The sequence below is a fragment of the Zonotrichia albicollis genome, chromosome 18, assembly GCF_047830755.1.
Source record: "Zonotrichia albicollis isolate bZonAlb1 chromosome 18, bZonAlb1.hap1, whole genome shotgun sequence".
Taxonomy (NCBI): domain Eukaryota; kingdom Metazoa; phylum Chordata; class Aves; order Passeriformes; family Passerellidae; genus Zonotrichia; species Zonotrichia albicollis.
In genome coordinates, this window is record NC_133836.1 from 3206174 (window position 1) to 3221109 (window position 14936).

Genomic DNA, 14936 nt, shown 5'->3' on the forward strand with positions numbered 1-14936 from the left:
AAGGCCCCTCACTGCAGTATTTTAGGCAAATCCTACTTCAAAAGAACCAAAGCAAAACCTCCTTCACTTTTCCCTTCTCTTAAATTATTTATGGGAGTTCGGCCCAAAGGACAAATTACTATATGACCTTAGAGAAAAAAAATGTCTTTATTATTAACCAGTTTTTTTGCACTGGATTATGTGCCTATTGGCCCAGACCGCTAAATAACATCTACACAATGTTTCTTTCATGTTTCAAGAATTGAAAATAACTGTACAAGGTTAAAGTACAAAAGTACACAAGACAGTGGACACGAAATATCCATGTATGAGCTCTTCCCATCTGCTGCTTGGTTTGAAAAGTAGAACTTTAACTAAAAAATACTGTCCTCCTCTAGTTCTGTCAAGTTTAATGGAAGTGGGTATAACCTGATTACAACACTAACACCAGTATCACTAATCTGATATTTACAAAAAAAATTGTATTTTTCAATAAATTAAAGTCAATGCAACACCCATGCAAGCTAGAATGCTAGCTTTTTGGTGAACAAGGACCCAACATGTGAACAAGAACCTTCCACAGTCTCAAACTTCAAAACAGCCTTTTTTGTTTGTTTGTTTGTTTTTCATTTTTCAAACTGCATCCATTCCTCGCATGGAAGATGTGAACCCCAATCCCATTCCTCTTTGTGTGTGAGTCTGTGATCTGGCCATTTCATACTGTGCATCCAGATTTCTGAACACCTCCTCCTGCTGCTTCAGGGTTTTGTAACTCTCCTCATCCACGGAGCTGCAGCCAGCTTCATCCTCGCTCTGGAAACACAACACAAACATCAGCTCTGGCAGCTGAGGCTCACAAATTCTTATAAAAGTAACAATTCAAGCATTTGGGTTTTTTGCTGCAACATTCTAGTGCAGATCTTCTCTGTCAAGAAACACGCAGGCCTTCACTCAGTTGATTTTTTAATTATATTGAAATACTTAAAAGCTCTTAACTACATCAGGTTAACTTAAAATCTTTACTGGATAAGGTACACTAAAAATAGAAAGTGAAATCATTATCTTGCAATTAATCAACTTAATTACATATTCAGAATTCTTTACCTTAATGCCCATCAGTTTTCTGAATTTAACATTTTGGTCCTTGTTTCCAAAATTGAGTTTTTCCCATATTTCTGCAGACTGTGATTTGTCCTGTTCAGATTTAAAAAATAAAAAGTGTCACATTTTTACATAAGATTCCATTAATAGCACAATAGAGCAATGCAGGAGACAAATCCATTCTGTACCACAGCTGGAAGTAAAAGGTTTCCAAGCCTGACATTCCTCCTGCAGCATCCTCACAGGAGCTCCTTGTGAGGGAAGCTTTTCTAACCATAATGTTCAAAACACAGCAATGTTCCTTCCTTTGGCATTTCCAAAGGTCTGGAAGCTTGGTTGGAATTCAGAATTCTGGTAAAATGAATTTGTTTATTGCAGTTGATCAATATCCAGCACAATTCAGGAAGAAGTGCCCAGAGAGCCCTCAGGGTTCTCCTGCCCTCCCTTTTGTCTCCCAGCATTGCCATGGAAACTGGTTTGTTTGTCACATCTTAGGAACAGTCTGTAAAGGTAAGGGAGCTGCTTGTGTAACTGCTGCAAGATGGAAACAGCCTAACAAACACCTCTTTTCCAGACGAACAAAATACAAAAATACAAATAATAAAGTGGACATTTTTTTCCACAGTATCAGCAGGTAAAAGCTCAACTAAAACCCAGCAACTTTCTGAAAAAGCAACTGCCACAGGTGCCTTTCTTACTTCACTAATTGCAAAGGGATTTGACAGAGCACAAAAGCCTGAAGGCTTATTTGTATTTATGATTTTTCTTAGGTTAATATTGCATTACTGTGCTCCTGAGATGTTACCAGCAAGGTCAACAGCCTTGCCTTTGAAATTTGCAATTGGAGAGGACACAATGTGAGAAATCTCTACAGTCCCAGAAAAGGGGGGTTACACATTCCAGACCTCAGCAATCCCTCCCCAGTAAAGGGAGACCACCTGGGTTTGATGTTTAGTTACAAGCTGTAGGTAAACTCACAAAAATAACACTATGATCCAACTACACCTCTGAAGCTTTATGACATTCAGGGTTTCCTTGAGTCTTGTGTCACAACCATTTATCACTGAAAAACCAATTATCTTAGTCCTTTCATTCCTAAATCACAGAGTATTCTGAGTTGGAAGGGACCCAAAAGGATCAAAGTCCAACTCCTAGTTTTACTTAAGTTTTATTTCAGGCTGATGTTTAAACTTGCTAAGAGAAGAGATATGAAAGCTGGAAGTAACACTCATTAGCATTCTTAAACTGAGTGCAAGATATTCCCAAACAAGTGTTCCCAAACACTTTTCCCAGATTTACCATAACCAGCAAGCTGAGATGCACAAAGGTGTTTCTATAATTTTTTAATTTAAATGTTATTATCACTCATTTGGGGCAACAGCTAACTGGGGATAATGGCTAACTTGCCAACAGCCACTTCCCATGGCATTCAGATATTCTCCTTCTTCTGTCTGGAACCTGGGCAGCATCTACAAACATCATGAAATGCAGACTGAAGTGAAAAGGTAAGAAAAGCCAACATTACCCCTTCCTTTTTGCCTTGCCAAAGCATCTTCCGCTTCTTCTCTTGCTCAGCAAACTTCATGGGGTTCACTGCTGCAGGGTTGTAATAGCTGGGCACAGCTATGCCAGTCTCTGCCAGTGCCTTGGCCTGGAGTGCTGCCATCTGAGCTGCCATGGCAATCTGGGGGGTCACCTGTGTCCCCGAGGCCAGCAGAGCGGCCACGTTGATGACGGAGCCTCCCGTGGCTGCGGCCGCTGAGCAACAAAGGGAACAAAGGGAGAACTTTGGATTTTGGGGAAAAAAACCCAACACAAACAAAAGCCAACCACCAACCTGCCCCAGAAACAAACAAAAAAGCCAAACCACCCAAATACTTCCCTTCAGTAGAAGTTGGAAGTGCACAGGTAACAAGTGAGATGTGATTTTTCAACTAAGAAATGTATCTCCAGGAGTTTTAGTAAACCAGAAACTCCAAGTGAAACTAAAGCACTTTGTGGTTCTAAACACCCCTGAGCAAAGAGCAGCCCAGTGGCCATCATGAAATCACTTAATAGCCAAACACACAACATTTTTCTTGCACACTCAGTAAGCAATAAGAAATCCCAATCGTTTTTGCTGGGGTTTTGTTTCTTATTTTTAGTTTTGTTTTTTAAAAATATTTTCTAGTTCTTGTTGTTTTTCTTATTAACAATTCCATTAAGACAACCTGTCTATATGTTGGGTAAGACTGCAACACTCCTGTAAGCCCATCTATCCTCCATTCATGCTACTGCTCAGAATTCATCTCATACACAAACACTACCTGCAGCCATTTCCTGTTGCTTCTGTTTTTCAACCATTTCCTTCTCTCTCTGTTCTTGTAATTTCTTTGCTCTTTCCAGCCTAGAGATACACAAAAATAAAAATATTTACACATGAAAAATCAACATTAGGAGCTTATTCATGTCACATATCATGAAAAGCACCCCAATTTCTGACCTTCTGGCTAAGGCCTCCTGTGCATCCATGGCTGTGTTTCGGCCCCGGAAGGGCGGCGGGCTCGGGCTCCGGCTGTGGCTCCTGCTGAACCTTCGGGGCTTTTCAATTCTCTTCTTTCGCTCTCTGTAACCAAATTTAACAGTTGCTAAAACAATGAAGGTACAAATGCAGCTTAATATTTTATGAAGTATTTAATCACAATATTGAAAATTTGGTTGATGATTCATTTGGAGCTCTCAAGAAAAGCTTTCAGACAGTTTATACTGCAAGAGTCGCCTTGTAAGAACACTGAGATGTTCTTACACAGAGGTGAAAGTGAAGATTTCCAGCTATAACAGAATGTACAATTCTGGGTATTCATTTACCCTCTCATACTCAGTGTTCAGAACAAATAGATGTGCTCTAGAGATTCTAAATCCTAAGGAAAATCATCTAATTTCTGGTCAAAATTGCAAGAGAATTTGAATGAATCAAGCTAGAAGAATGTTTTAAAACCATAAGAGACCTCAAAGCACTGTAATTATGTTAATAAGAAGCATTTTGAAGAGGGCCCATTTACAAAGTGGAGTAGCACTTCAGGAAATTACTACAACTCTCCCCTCTGTATCCTCTTCCCTAAATGTGCTTTGAGGGACTCTACTAAGCTGAAATGTGATTTGTCTTGGGTTTCTCTAGGGAAGAGAACTCTGAAGCATGAATTACCTGGAGCCTGAGCATCTGAGAAGAACACAGTTAAAATGTATTTTTAATTAAAATACCAAACATTCAGTTCAAGTCTTCTTCACTAACCTTCTCTCCATCTCCTTCCAGGCAGGAGACATTCTTAGGACATCTCTATCTAATCCCATCTAAACAATAGCCACCCAAAACACATATAAAAAGTGCTATGAGCAGCAGTTCTGTGCCAGGACCATCAATATCTGCAGTACAGGAGATAAGGGTTTATCCCAGTTTAAGCCTCTGACACTGGTGCTTCAAACCAAGAAGTCACAGACACTGGAAGTGCTCCACAAGGGTTAATTTAAAGGAGATATCACTCCTATCACTCACACTTCTCCCAGATTTGCCATAATCATAAGTTGAGATGCACAAAGGTGTTTCTGTAATTTTTTAACTTAAATGTTATTATTCTCATTCTCATATTACACTCATTTGGGACAACAGCTATGGGATAATGGCTAACTTGACAACAGCCCCTTTCCATGGCACGCAGATATTCTCTTTCTTCTGTACCAGGGCAGCATCTACAAACATGATGAAATGCAGACTGAAGTTACAAAAGGATCCTTGTTCACACGACAAATCTGGTAGAATACAAAGGAGGCAAGACTTATCTTTTCAGAGAAGATGGCAAGATGCAGATTCAGGCACTGGGCAGTGACAGATCTGCATTCCTGAGATAAGATGTAATGCCTGTTTCAAAGATACCTTCATTTTTGCCGTGCTGACTATGGTTGTTTGGTCTTGTCTTTGGTCTGTGATGCTTTATTGCACTGGTAAATATCAAGGAAATAAATATTTGAGCTTTTGTATTGAAGTATTTCCATTTGAAACAAGCAGCTGCTGTCACCTTTTCCACCTAGCACTTAATCAGAGCCAAACCACTGCAGAACTGCCAGGAGGTTTTATGCACTCACAAACCAAAAGACTGCTTTAAATGCCCATGAGAACAAATCCCCTGAAAATCTGAGCCTGAGATTATGCAAAGAACCATCAAGAGAAGGTCAAGCTCTGCTCTTTACAAATGCTTCTGTCACAGCCTGCTCACTGTAACACAACAAAACCTGCATGTCAGGAATGATGAATTCCCTTCACAGGTGAGTTTTAGCAGGCAGATTTCCACATCACCTTGTTCTGGCTTGTGCAGAGTTTGCCTTAGGGACTGCCCCATAAGTCACTTTCTTTTCCAGACTTCAAGCTCTGAACTTGATGAAGTGTTCTAGCTCCAAATAAAAAAGACTTATGTCTCATTTACTTCCATCCTCCAGGATTTGTGAGATACAAATATAACTTAAAACAAAAGGATTCCTGCAGTATGTCCTCCAGCACCCCAAGGCCTGTTTCCAGCTGCAGAAATTCCTAAGCTCTAACTATCCCTTACTTTTTCTTCCCACATCTGATGTTCTGTTTCAGGCAACTTGAATTCCACTGCAAAAGCCAAAATCTATTCTGGGACATGAAGTTTTCATGGAGCCAATACACACAATGTTCAAAGTGACTTTTAAACAGAGCACATCATCTACAATAACTGGAAAAAACGGGGAGCTGAAGCCTTGCACAACATGCTGAATGCAGCTTAAACACCATCCATTGAACACAAGTAACTGCACCAACTGCAGACCCAGCTCTACTCACCCCAGCTCAATGTTTGGTAGCAAGTGCATGTCAAAAACATGACACAAACCAGGGAATTCAACTACTTCTTCAGAAAGGTAAATCTTCTGAACACTTTCACAAGGGATGCTGCAGCATTACACCAGTGTGATGGTTAAGACTCCAATGTTCCACTGTAATTCTGAGTAGTCATAACCAGTCATAGAACAATTAAAAATATTCTGGTGAAAACACTATTGAGAGAACTGGAACAGTCAACACTTTCTAGCAGCTCTGCAGGGACACTGATTTTCATTTAAACTACTTTCAACAAAATATCTGTAGCACTCATTAAGTTTATTTCAGCTTCACCATTGAGAAAATCCTACAGGGCATTAAGAATGCAAAGGTGATACAGAGACTACACCAAAATAGTGAATGCATTATCAGTATTGAAAACCATTAACTTCTACACAGAGATGAAAAAGGCAACTCCAGGATATCCCAGGTGAGGTACAGAAACTCAACTCTGTCAAACAGACCCAGACCAAGCCAGTAAGTGTCTGGATCAAGTGCTTCTAGAATTCAGGGAAGAAATCAAAGCACTCAGGGAGAAAAATTAATGTGATAAAAATTCTCAAGCTGCACTTGCAAAGAGGAGCTGGTAATCACTAACATTGAAGAGTACATTACATCAGAAAAAATCCATCTGAACCAAAATTTCTCTTAGCACCACACCAATTGCAACTTCACAAAAAAATTCAGTTGACTTTGTAGAGCTGATCAGAATTAGCTTCTGATCTGTGTATCTGCTCTAACAGCCAATGATTCCCAGATAAACTTTCCTTTTATCATATGCACACAAACTGAAGGGATAAATACAGCAGTATGCCAAGGACACTACTATTGTATCAAACACAGGAAAGGGTCACCTGTATCTTATTCTTCACCTCTTCCCACTTCAGTACTATTGCTAACAAGAAGTCACACTATGAAAAGCCAAGAGCTTGAGACACTTCAGCTGCCCAGGAAAAATGTTTCTGTAAGACCAAGCAAAGTGCCCAGTCCTGAACCTGCTCCCAGTACTGATGAGAAAAAGCCAAACACATTTAAGTGCACTGAACAGACGTAACCTGGTGAACCCATCCCCTCAGCCCACCACAACATCCAACCAAACATCACCAGGTGTATGGAAGGTAACACTTACCTGCTTCTGCTCCTTGTCCTGCTTTTACTTCTGCTCCTGTGTCTGTGTCTGGACCTTGATCTAGAGCGGGATCGGATCCGGCGCTTTCTCTCTCTGCTGCGGGATCGGGATTTTTTCCTATCGCGGCTTCTGCTCCGATGGCGTCTGAAACACACGCCCACAACTCTCACACGGGTTCCCGTGTCCAAATGCAGTCTGTACTTTGGGACTCACACATGGGATCACCACCACAGGGCAAAATGCATCAGGCAGGCTGGGGAGACTGCACACTACACATGGAAATGCTCATGCCCAGAACAGGTTAAGCTGTAGGTCTGAAGGATGAAATGGGAAAGGAACCCAAGCCCACTGCCAGCCACAACTGAGCTGCAGTTTCTGTAAATATCCACACTCATCAGCACTGCTGTTTTTAGTTGTTCATTAAAGTGTACACCTCAAAACAAACACAAGCCAAACTAATCTGATGCAGGAGTCTTAAATCCAAGGCAACACAACCCTGCTCCTCTCCATGGTACTGCAGACCTTTGTGAAGAGGTGCCCAATGGCAGCCTGTGAGTCACCTGCAGTTCCTCAGCCTGTCACGAGCCAAAGCTTGTTCCTGCTACTCTGTCTGCTGCACATCCCTCAGCTACACAGGGAGAAGCTCTGCTGGCAGCAGCCTGCCTGTCCCAGGAATTTTCCTACCCTCAGAACGTGCTGGGTGGGCTACCAGACCAGCAGGATTGGCCAGCAGTCCCTCTGAGGAAGCTCTTGATTTAGGAGGTAAAGAGCCATGTCACTGTAAGGTGTATTTGCTTTCCTGTCACTGACAATAAGGTACATTTAATAATCTGTTTAGTATTTTCTATACCAATTTAAGTGTAAAACACATTCCTACAAAAGGTCTTAGTGCAATTTTGTACTTTTATTTCAAAGTAATCTGCAAAAGAACTTCTCTACAAATGCACTACTGAGTGAAAACTGAAACATGCAACATGAACTGATGCCTTACACGAAGTCAGGAATGGAACTCTACAATAATTCCAAAGATGGTTTTTGGAAATGCACTCACACAACAATCCCATGCACCAACTCACCTTTCCCGAGACCTGGATCTGGAATGGCTCCTCCCTCTGGATGACTTTCTCTCTTTGCGTTTATGCCTCTCCTCACCATTTTCAGATGAATTTAGGCTGTCTCTTCCCTTGTCAGAAGAATGCTCTTTGTCATTGTGATCTTCAGATTTGTGCTTCTTGGAGGACTTCTCTTTGGATTCATGTCTTCTTGCCTGTTTTAAGAAGAAGTTGGTTCTTTCAGGAAAATAGTGCAACAAAGAGAGTTAGTATGGGTATCAGAAGATAAAAATGCTAAGTTGTGATGCAACATTAGTAACCTTAGGAGAGTGACTCAATCATGAGCCACGGCTGCTTTACCTAATGCCACCAACTACCCAAAGCTGTAAATGCACACTATCATCTTCCCCCTTTTCCCTCCTCCCACTGTCTAGAAAAGATTTTTAAGGTATCCATCCAGGTATCTTTACAGTGCTTCCATATGAGACTCACAGCATTGTAACAAAAAATCTGTCATTTCATTACTGCCTCCATTCCAAGCACTTAAGGACCTATCTTAAAGAACCTGATAATTTATGAATATGCATATATATAAACACAGTTGCAGTGATTATTTACTATTTGCCTGAGCTTTCCATGTAGAAAGTTACTAAAATCCACACGTAGTTCCAGACAAACTATTTTGCTTTTAGAACCAAAAAAACCTTCAAGTCATCATTAGGTAATTATTTTCTAGAGCAAAACTTTCTTCAGAAACTTCCAACAATTTTTACAAAGCAAAGTGATAATTTACATGGCTGACATCCCATTTTTAGTATTTCAAATGAACATGCACCACTCAGACTTCCCACAGTAGTTTTAAATTACAGATTTGCTGCTCCACTATACCGCAATTCCTTCCTGCAGTGCCTCTTAAAAAAAAAAAAAAAAAAGATTCCTTTTTATAGCTGCAATGCCAAAAATATTTAGCAAGGTCAGGTCTGATCTTTGCCAGTGCTTTCCTCAGAGACTAAGTCGTGACATCAACACCCTTTCTTAATACATGCAGTGTGTTTTGAAACCTTTCTGGCACAAAAGCATAGCCCACTTGAGTCTTATGTTTAAATAATGCTCTGCTCAAATCACAAACTAAGCACGATACATTCACTTTAGATAAATCCCAATTATTCAGAAGTTGTTTGTTTGGTTTTCTTGCTTATCTAAATATGTTAACTATTCATAACATCTTTTCTTCCATCAGAACTCTCTCTCAAATGAGTCTGGAGAAGATGCTGTAATTGCTTTTTACCCAAGCCTAATTCTTTATTCATATGTATCCATTTCTAAATACACTCGATTATTGTTCATCAAGTAAGCAAGAATATTACATAATTTTCCTGTTTTCTCAGTATTTTATTCTTAGCTCCTTTAATAATCAGTTCTTACATCTGAGTTTACCTGTACACTAATTTTAAGTATATATTTATTTACGTAGTTGTTCTCACATACTAAGTAGAATTACTGATATTCAGCATTTAGTCTACAGACAGAGCTTAATCTTGCAAAAGAATGACAACAGTACATCTACTGTGGGAGATCATTTCTCATTTGTTCACTCTGAAAAACTTAAAAGCTGCTACATAAATTGTGTAAGATTAGATCCAACAGCCTGGCAAAGCACTGGACAGCATTTTAAACACCTTTTTTTTAATAATTAAAAAGAGTCTTAGAATTTGTTTTTTAATCACATTTTCCAGACACACACTTAGTAATAAAACCACCATTATATCCCATAACGGATTTAAGATATTTTTAAGGGAAATATGAGTTTGAATGACTAATAGTTACCTTATCATGAAGTAGGCTTATAATTTTGCTATCTGAGTCTGCAGCGTCTTCAGTTCAGTCTCTTCGCGCATTAGCACGCTGAGTATGATTTATTATAGAAATGTTATCATGTGAGCTAGACAATAGATTATTCAATTTCACAAAAACTCGCCTAGATTTTTCTTTCCTCCTTTTTTTTTTTTTTTTTTTTTTTTTTAACAGAGCTTCCATTGGAATGGGGGAAGGAGAAGTTCCTGACCCGGGTTTGAGGTTATAAAGTGCCTTATCTGTTCCAGCCTGGTGCCCCACATGGCTTAAGCTTCTTTATGACTATTTTGATGCTCCTGCTTTGCTTGTTTCAGCTCTTCTCTGGTGTGCGAGCCAGTTATTTTTAAGGCATTATTGATGCTGTCTCTTCTCACTCCCCTATATATTCACACACACACTTATTCATTTATTTTAAGAGACAGCCCTCTGAAATTTTTGCTGCTACTGTGGCATTTCCAGCTGACTCAGCTTGTTTGTCAAGCCATGACAGCCTTTACAATTAAAGGATGCAATAAACAGAGCTCAGTCCGATGGCAAATTACTTTTAATACACCTAAGCAGACAGGTATGTATTATTCAAAGTCCTGAACACTGACCAGGAACAAGGCCACCCAAGGCTTTTGGATAATGGAAGCTCTGTAAAAGTGTTCAAGAACACCATTCTACTTCTCCACATGAACTCTCTCTTTTGGATGTTTCCACAAAAATTAAAAAAAAAAAAAGAAAAAAAAAGAAAGAAATTAAGTTACTAGTTTCTGAAAGCATTTTCTATAAAACTATTACCTTGTCAACATGATGGCTGCAATCATGCTTCACTATGAAAGGCTCTCCATATCCATTTTTAAGCTTAAAGTTCTCAATTTCTTGTACTTACCATAAAGTCATTTATATAAGCTTACACATATGTGCATTACTACAAGATACTTTTTAAGATGTACAATTACCTAAACGCTACAAAGGGTTAATTACCTCTTTGCTTCTGCTCCGGCTTCTGTGCTTTCTTCCTTCAGTATCTGCAGAAGAAAACATTTACTGTCATTTACCAAGATAAAGAGGAGATCACCTGGCTATAATCTTTCTAGCTCCTTTCAGTTATTCCACCCCTTGAAGGGATGGATTTATAAAGATTTAAAAGACAAACAGCACTATTTGAGTATCTAGGGCAGAAAGCAAACTCTGGCTGTTAGTCCCAGTGCTTTGCATTTATTTAAGCTCTGACAGTGAAAAACTAACCCACATCACACTGCAATCATGTTCTTCTGCCAAGTAACCTTATTGTTACAACTTTGCAAAAGTGTTCCAGCCTATGCTTATCTAATCAAACTGAAACAAAATGGGACAGTTTCCTGTTTGGTGTGCTCTGACGTGCCCTCCCTCCCTGATCCCCTCAACACTGATAACACCTTTTCCCTCAACAGTTTCAATATTTAGGATACACCCCAAAAGTTAGGAGATCCATTTTTTCCCCAATTCTAACAAGTTACTAAGGCTAAGTCTGTCTGTTTTCCCAAAACTGTTTCTGAGAGAATTGAGCTGCCCAAGAATCTGCCCCCATCGAGGCCGTACCTGATTTCCGCCTCCTCTCCCTGGAGCGTGAGCGTGATCTCGAGTAGTGATGCTTTGATGTTCTGGGGGAACTGGAGGCATCTGATTGTTCCTTTTTCTTCTCTCTTTCTGGAGAGGACTTTTCTGGGACTACTCCATCTCGTTCTGTATCACTACCCTATAGACAAGGACAGCATTGACAAGAAACAGAACCTTAGGACTGAAAACCAAGACAAAAAAGAGACATCTAATTTTATTTTTTTGTTAAGCCAATGTTGTGTTCACCCCATGCTTAGGCAATAGCTTTATAGACTTGTAGTGAACTGTGCAACTGCATACAGATTGATTTGTCAAGATTTTAATAAAGAGAACTGATATAAAGCTCACATTTTATTCTCTCACTACAATAAACTGTACTTTACTTTTCCCATGTACTTCTGGGAGTATCAGTAACACCAAACTCTGAGGCAGAGTTTTCTCTAAATGGTGTCTGGAGGTCAATCACTTTTTAGCATTTCCATGACCAGGATTACTTAAGGTCAGTGCTGTCCCAACAGATCTGAGTGACAAGTTTGGGCATTACTGAGGCACAGCACAAAATCCCAGAGTTCTGAAGCACAGAATGAACTCTGAAGGGAAATGCAGGAAGGGGCATTAGGGTTAGACAGCTCACTCTGGAATGAGGAAACACCTCAACAGCATCTCTGCAAAAAGATTTATTTGTAGGAGACCACACACAGGTCACTGACACCTGCTCCAAGATCACATTTTTACCAGATAATGAAAACCAAGATGTTCCCTCCACTCCTTCTAAACCTTGATCTAGGATTAAATCCAAAACCTGATTTTGTGACATCTCTGTGACTCAATGAGTGAGGGGTAAAGGAGCACAGGGGGTGCACAGTGCCCTGAAAGGAACAGAGGGAGCAGCACACACAGAGGGTGAACGGGCTCCCAGGAATGATCTCCCAGCCCCACTGCTCCTGCTCTGATCTCCTCTGAACCAGCCATAACCAAACCTCCTGGACATGGTGGGGCTGCAGCAGATGTCACCAAGGACATCATCTGGCCCAGAACTGCTATCCAGAGAGACAATTTATATAGCAGAGGACTTCAACTTGCAGCTTCCCACCAGCTGCAATGGTGGAATGGTTTGCCAATGGTTTGCCCTCTCAAACGCTCATTTATATCCATTGCTTTGAAAATAAAGCAGCTACTTTGTCTTAAATCACCACAGATATTACAAACTGTCACCAATACACTGTGTGCCAACAGCACACTTTCTTCATGACACCCTACAGGTAAATATTTGGATTTATATTTCAGCTACTACTGTTTACATTGTGAAGTTACTTGAGAAGAACGAGAATATCAGCTCTGAGTGTAAATCAGGTGGGATTTCAAACACACTATCCAAGTGAACCTGAGCCCACTGCCACGATTTCCAAGGCTACCAATGCCATTATTTACACAGTGCTGCTCCTTAGTGCCCTTGGGCTCTGCACCTCCGGGAAATCAGCGCTACAGAAAACAAACACAGCAATTAAAAACCTGACAGAATTCACTGAGATTATTCTCAGCTCTCAGACTGGCACCAGGCTCAGTGTTACCCTGAATAAGTCCCTCACCTACACTTCAGAGGAACCTCTAAATGCAGTAGTAGCATCTTAAAGTGCAAAAACAAAGTAATAATAATTAAAGTCCTTTGACAGAAAAATGTACCTTCCTCTTAACAGTGTAAGTTATATAACAAAAAAATTAAAAATCGTTATATAAGAATTAATTTTCTCCAGAAGTTTAAAGTCCCCCTGGCTCTGTTTCACCACTTATCAAACTTTCAAAACAAGAACTTTAATTACCAGATTAGACACCGCAAAATGCTTAACGTGAGCTTTAAAAAGTTTGCTCACTTTCCAGCCCTGCTTGTTTGTTGTTGTTTTTTTTTTTTTGTTTGTTTGTTTTGGGGATTTTTTTCCACTCAAAACTATTTAACAACTTTTGAAAAAATTGACCACTTTAGGTTAACTCTTCGGTAACTCTTACTGATTCCTCAACACAATTAGAAGCGAAATATCTTTGTACACCACCAGATCACAAAATTTTTTCAGAGAAAATAAAACCACTCTTAAACGCTGCCTGAACATGAAGCATAGTGGTAACTACAGCAGAGGCGTTTCCCATCGATATTAACCATTAAAAGCAGGATAGGAGCGAATTAATTGAATGCAAAAAAGCCTGTGACCAAATACAAAGAAAAAGTGCAGCGAAAAGTAGAGAAAGGAAAATTCAGCATGGTCCAGACACCGGGTCGCTCCCCTCACAGGGAAGCTTGGCCCCACAGTCCCCACGAGAAACGCCAGTACAACCACAGCACTGCTCCACACAGCCATGGATCCACCAGGGCTCAGTCCCAGCGAGTCTTCTCCTCTCCCCAAGCCCCGAGGAACGAAGCAGAAACTTCTGGAGCCGGGGATGGAAGCGACCGGAGCAGCGCGGCCGCCCCTCCCCGAGCCCATCATGGCGCCGCAGCCCAAGGCGCGGCGGGCGCCATTTTGTGCCTCCGCGCACACGGCTCCCGACCGGGCCCTCTCCGGCTCTGCCCCCCACAGCCCCTTCCCCGCCACCCTGGCCCCAAAACCCGGCAGCGACCGCCGCTCACCGCCATGATCGAGCGCCCGGACCGCCGCCCCTCAGCAACGTCCTCGCAGGGCTCGACCTCGCTCGGCTGCGCGGCCACAGCGATCGCGCGGCCCCGCCCGCCCTCAGCGCGGCTGCCCGGATGTGGCGCTGGGGGGAGCGCGGGGGAGCGCGGGGCGTTATGGGCCGGGAAGGCGCCTTCGCCTTCGAGGAGGTTTGGCCGCAGCCGCGACCCGTTGAGCCTGTCCCGGCTCCCGCCAAATTGAAACCGGGGAGAGGACGAGGGGGCGCGGTCAGGGGAGCCCCGAGGGGACGGGAGTGTCAGCAGTGAGGAGATCGGGGTACCTGAGGGGACAGGAGTGTCACCGGTGAGGGGATCGGGGTACCTGAGGGGACAGGAGTGTCAGCGGTGAGGAGATCGGGGCACCTGAGGGGAGAGGAGTGTCACCGGTGAGGGGATCGGGGTACCTGAGGGCACGGGAGTATCACCGGTGAGGGGATCGGGGGCACGGGAGTGTCACTGGTGAGGGGAGCGGGATACCAGAGGGGACGGGAGTATCACCGGTGAGGGGTCCCTCTGGAAATAGCGATGTCACCGGTCACAGTGAGGGACTGGGGTCCCTGTGGGCAGGGCTTTGTCACCCCTGTCAAGGGCAGGGGTTCCCTGAGGGCAGAGGATGGAGGTCCCTGTGAGCTGGGGTTTGTCACCCAGAGAGGATGAGGGTCCCTGAGGGAAGGGACACTTACAGCATGGTGGAGAGCACTG

At 42.0% G+C, this 14936-nt stretch overlaps 2 protein-coding genes across 3 annotated transcripts in view; one reads left to right on the forward strand and one right to left on the reverse strand.

Moving 5' to 3' along the window:
* Positions 1–128: 128 nt before the first annotated feature.
* RSRC2 (arginine and serine rich coiled-coil 2) lies at positions 129–14321 on the reverse strand. Of its 2 annotated transcripts, none has more exons than XM_074554151.1 (10): positions 14193–14321; positions 11555–11711; positions 10958–11001; positions 8159–8349; positions 7083–7226; positions 3563–3685; positions 3387–3466; positions 2606–2838; positions 1084–1173; positions 129–792 (listed from the first exon to the last, which is right to left on the reverse strand). In XM_074554151.1, the coding sequence occupies exons 1-10, from the start codon at positions 14196–14198 to the stop codon at positions 613–615; spliced, it is 1248 nt and encodes a 415-aa protein (XP_074410252.1). In that variant the 5' UTR covers positions 14199–14321; the 3' UTR covers positions 129–612. The 2 variants fall into 2 exon arrangements, with proteins under 2 accessions (XP_074410252.1, XP_074410250.1); XM_074554149.1 differs by lacking the exon at positions 14193–14321 and adding an exon at positions 9962–10039 and having other exon boundaries at positions 8159–8371; positions 11555–11653.
* Positions 14305–14936, forward strand: part of KNTC1 (kinetochore associated 1) — a 34016-nt gene continuing 33384 nt past the window's right edge. The window contains exon 1 of the mRNA XM_074554144.1: positions 14305–14538. The gene's annotated coding sequence lies outside the window, so the exon portion shown is untranslated. The remainder of the gene's footprint in view (positions 14539–14936) is intronic.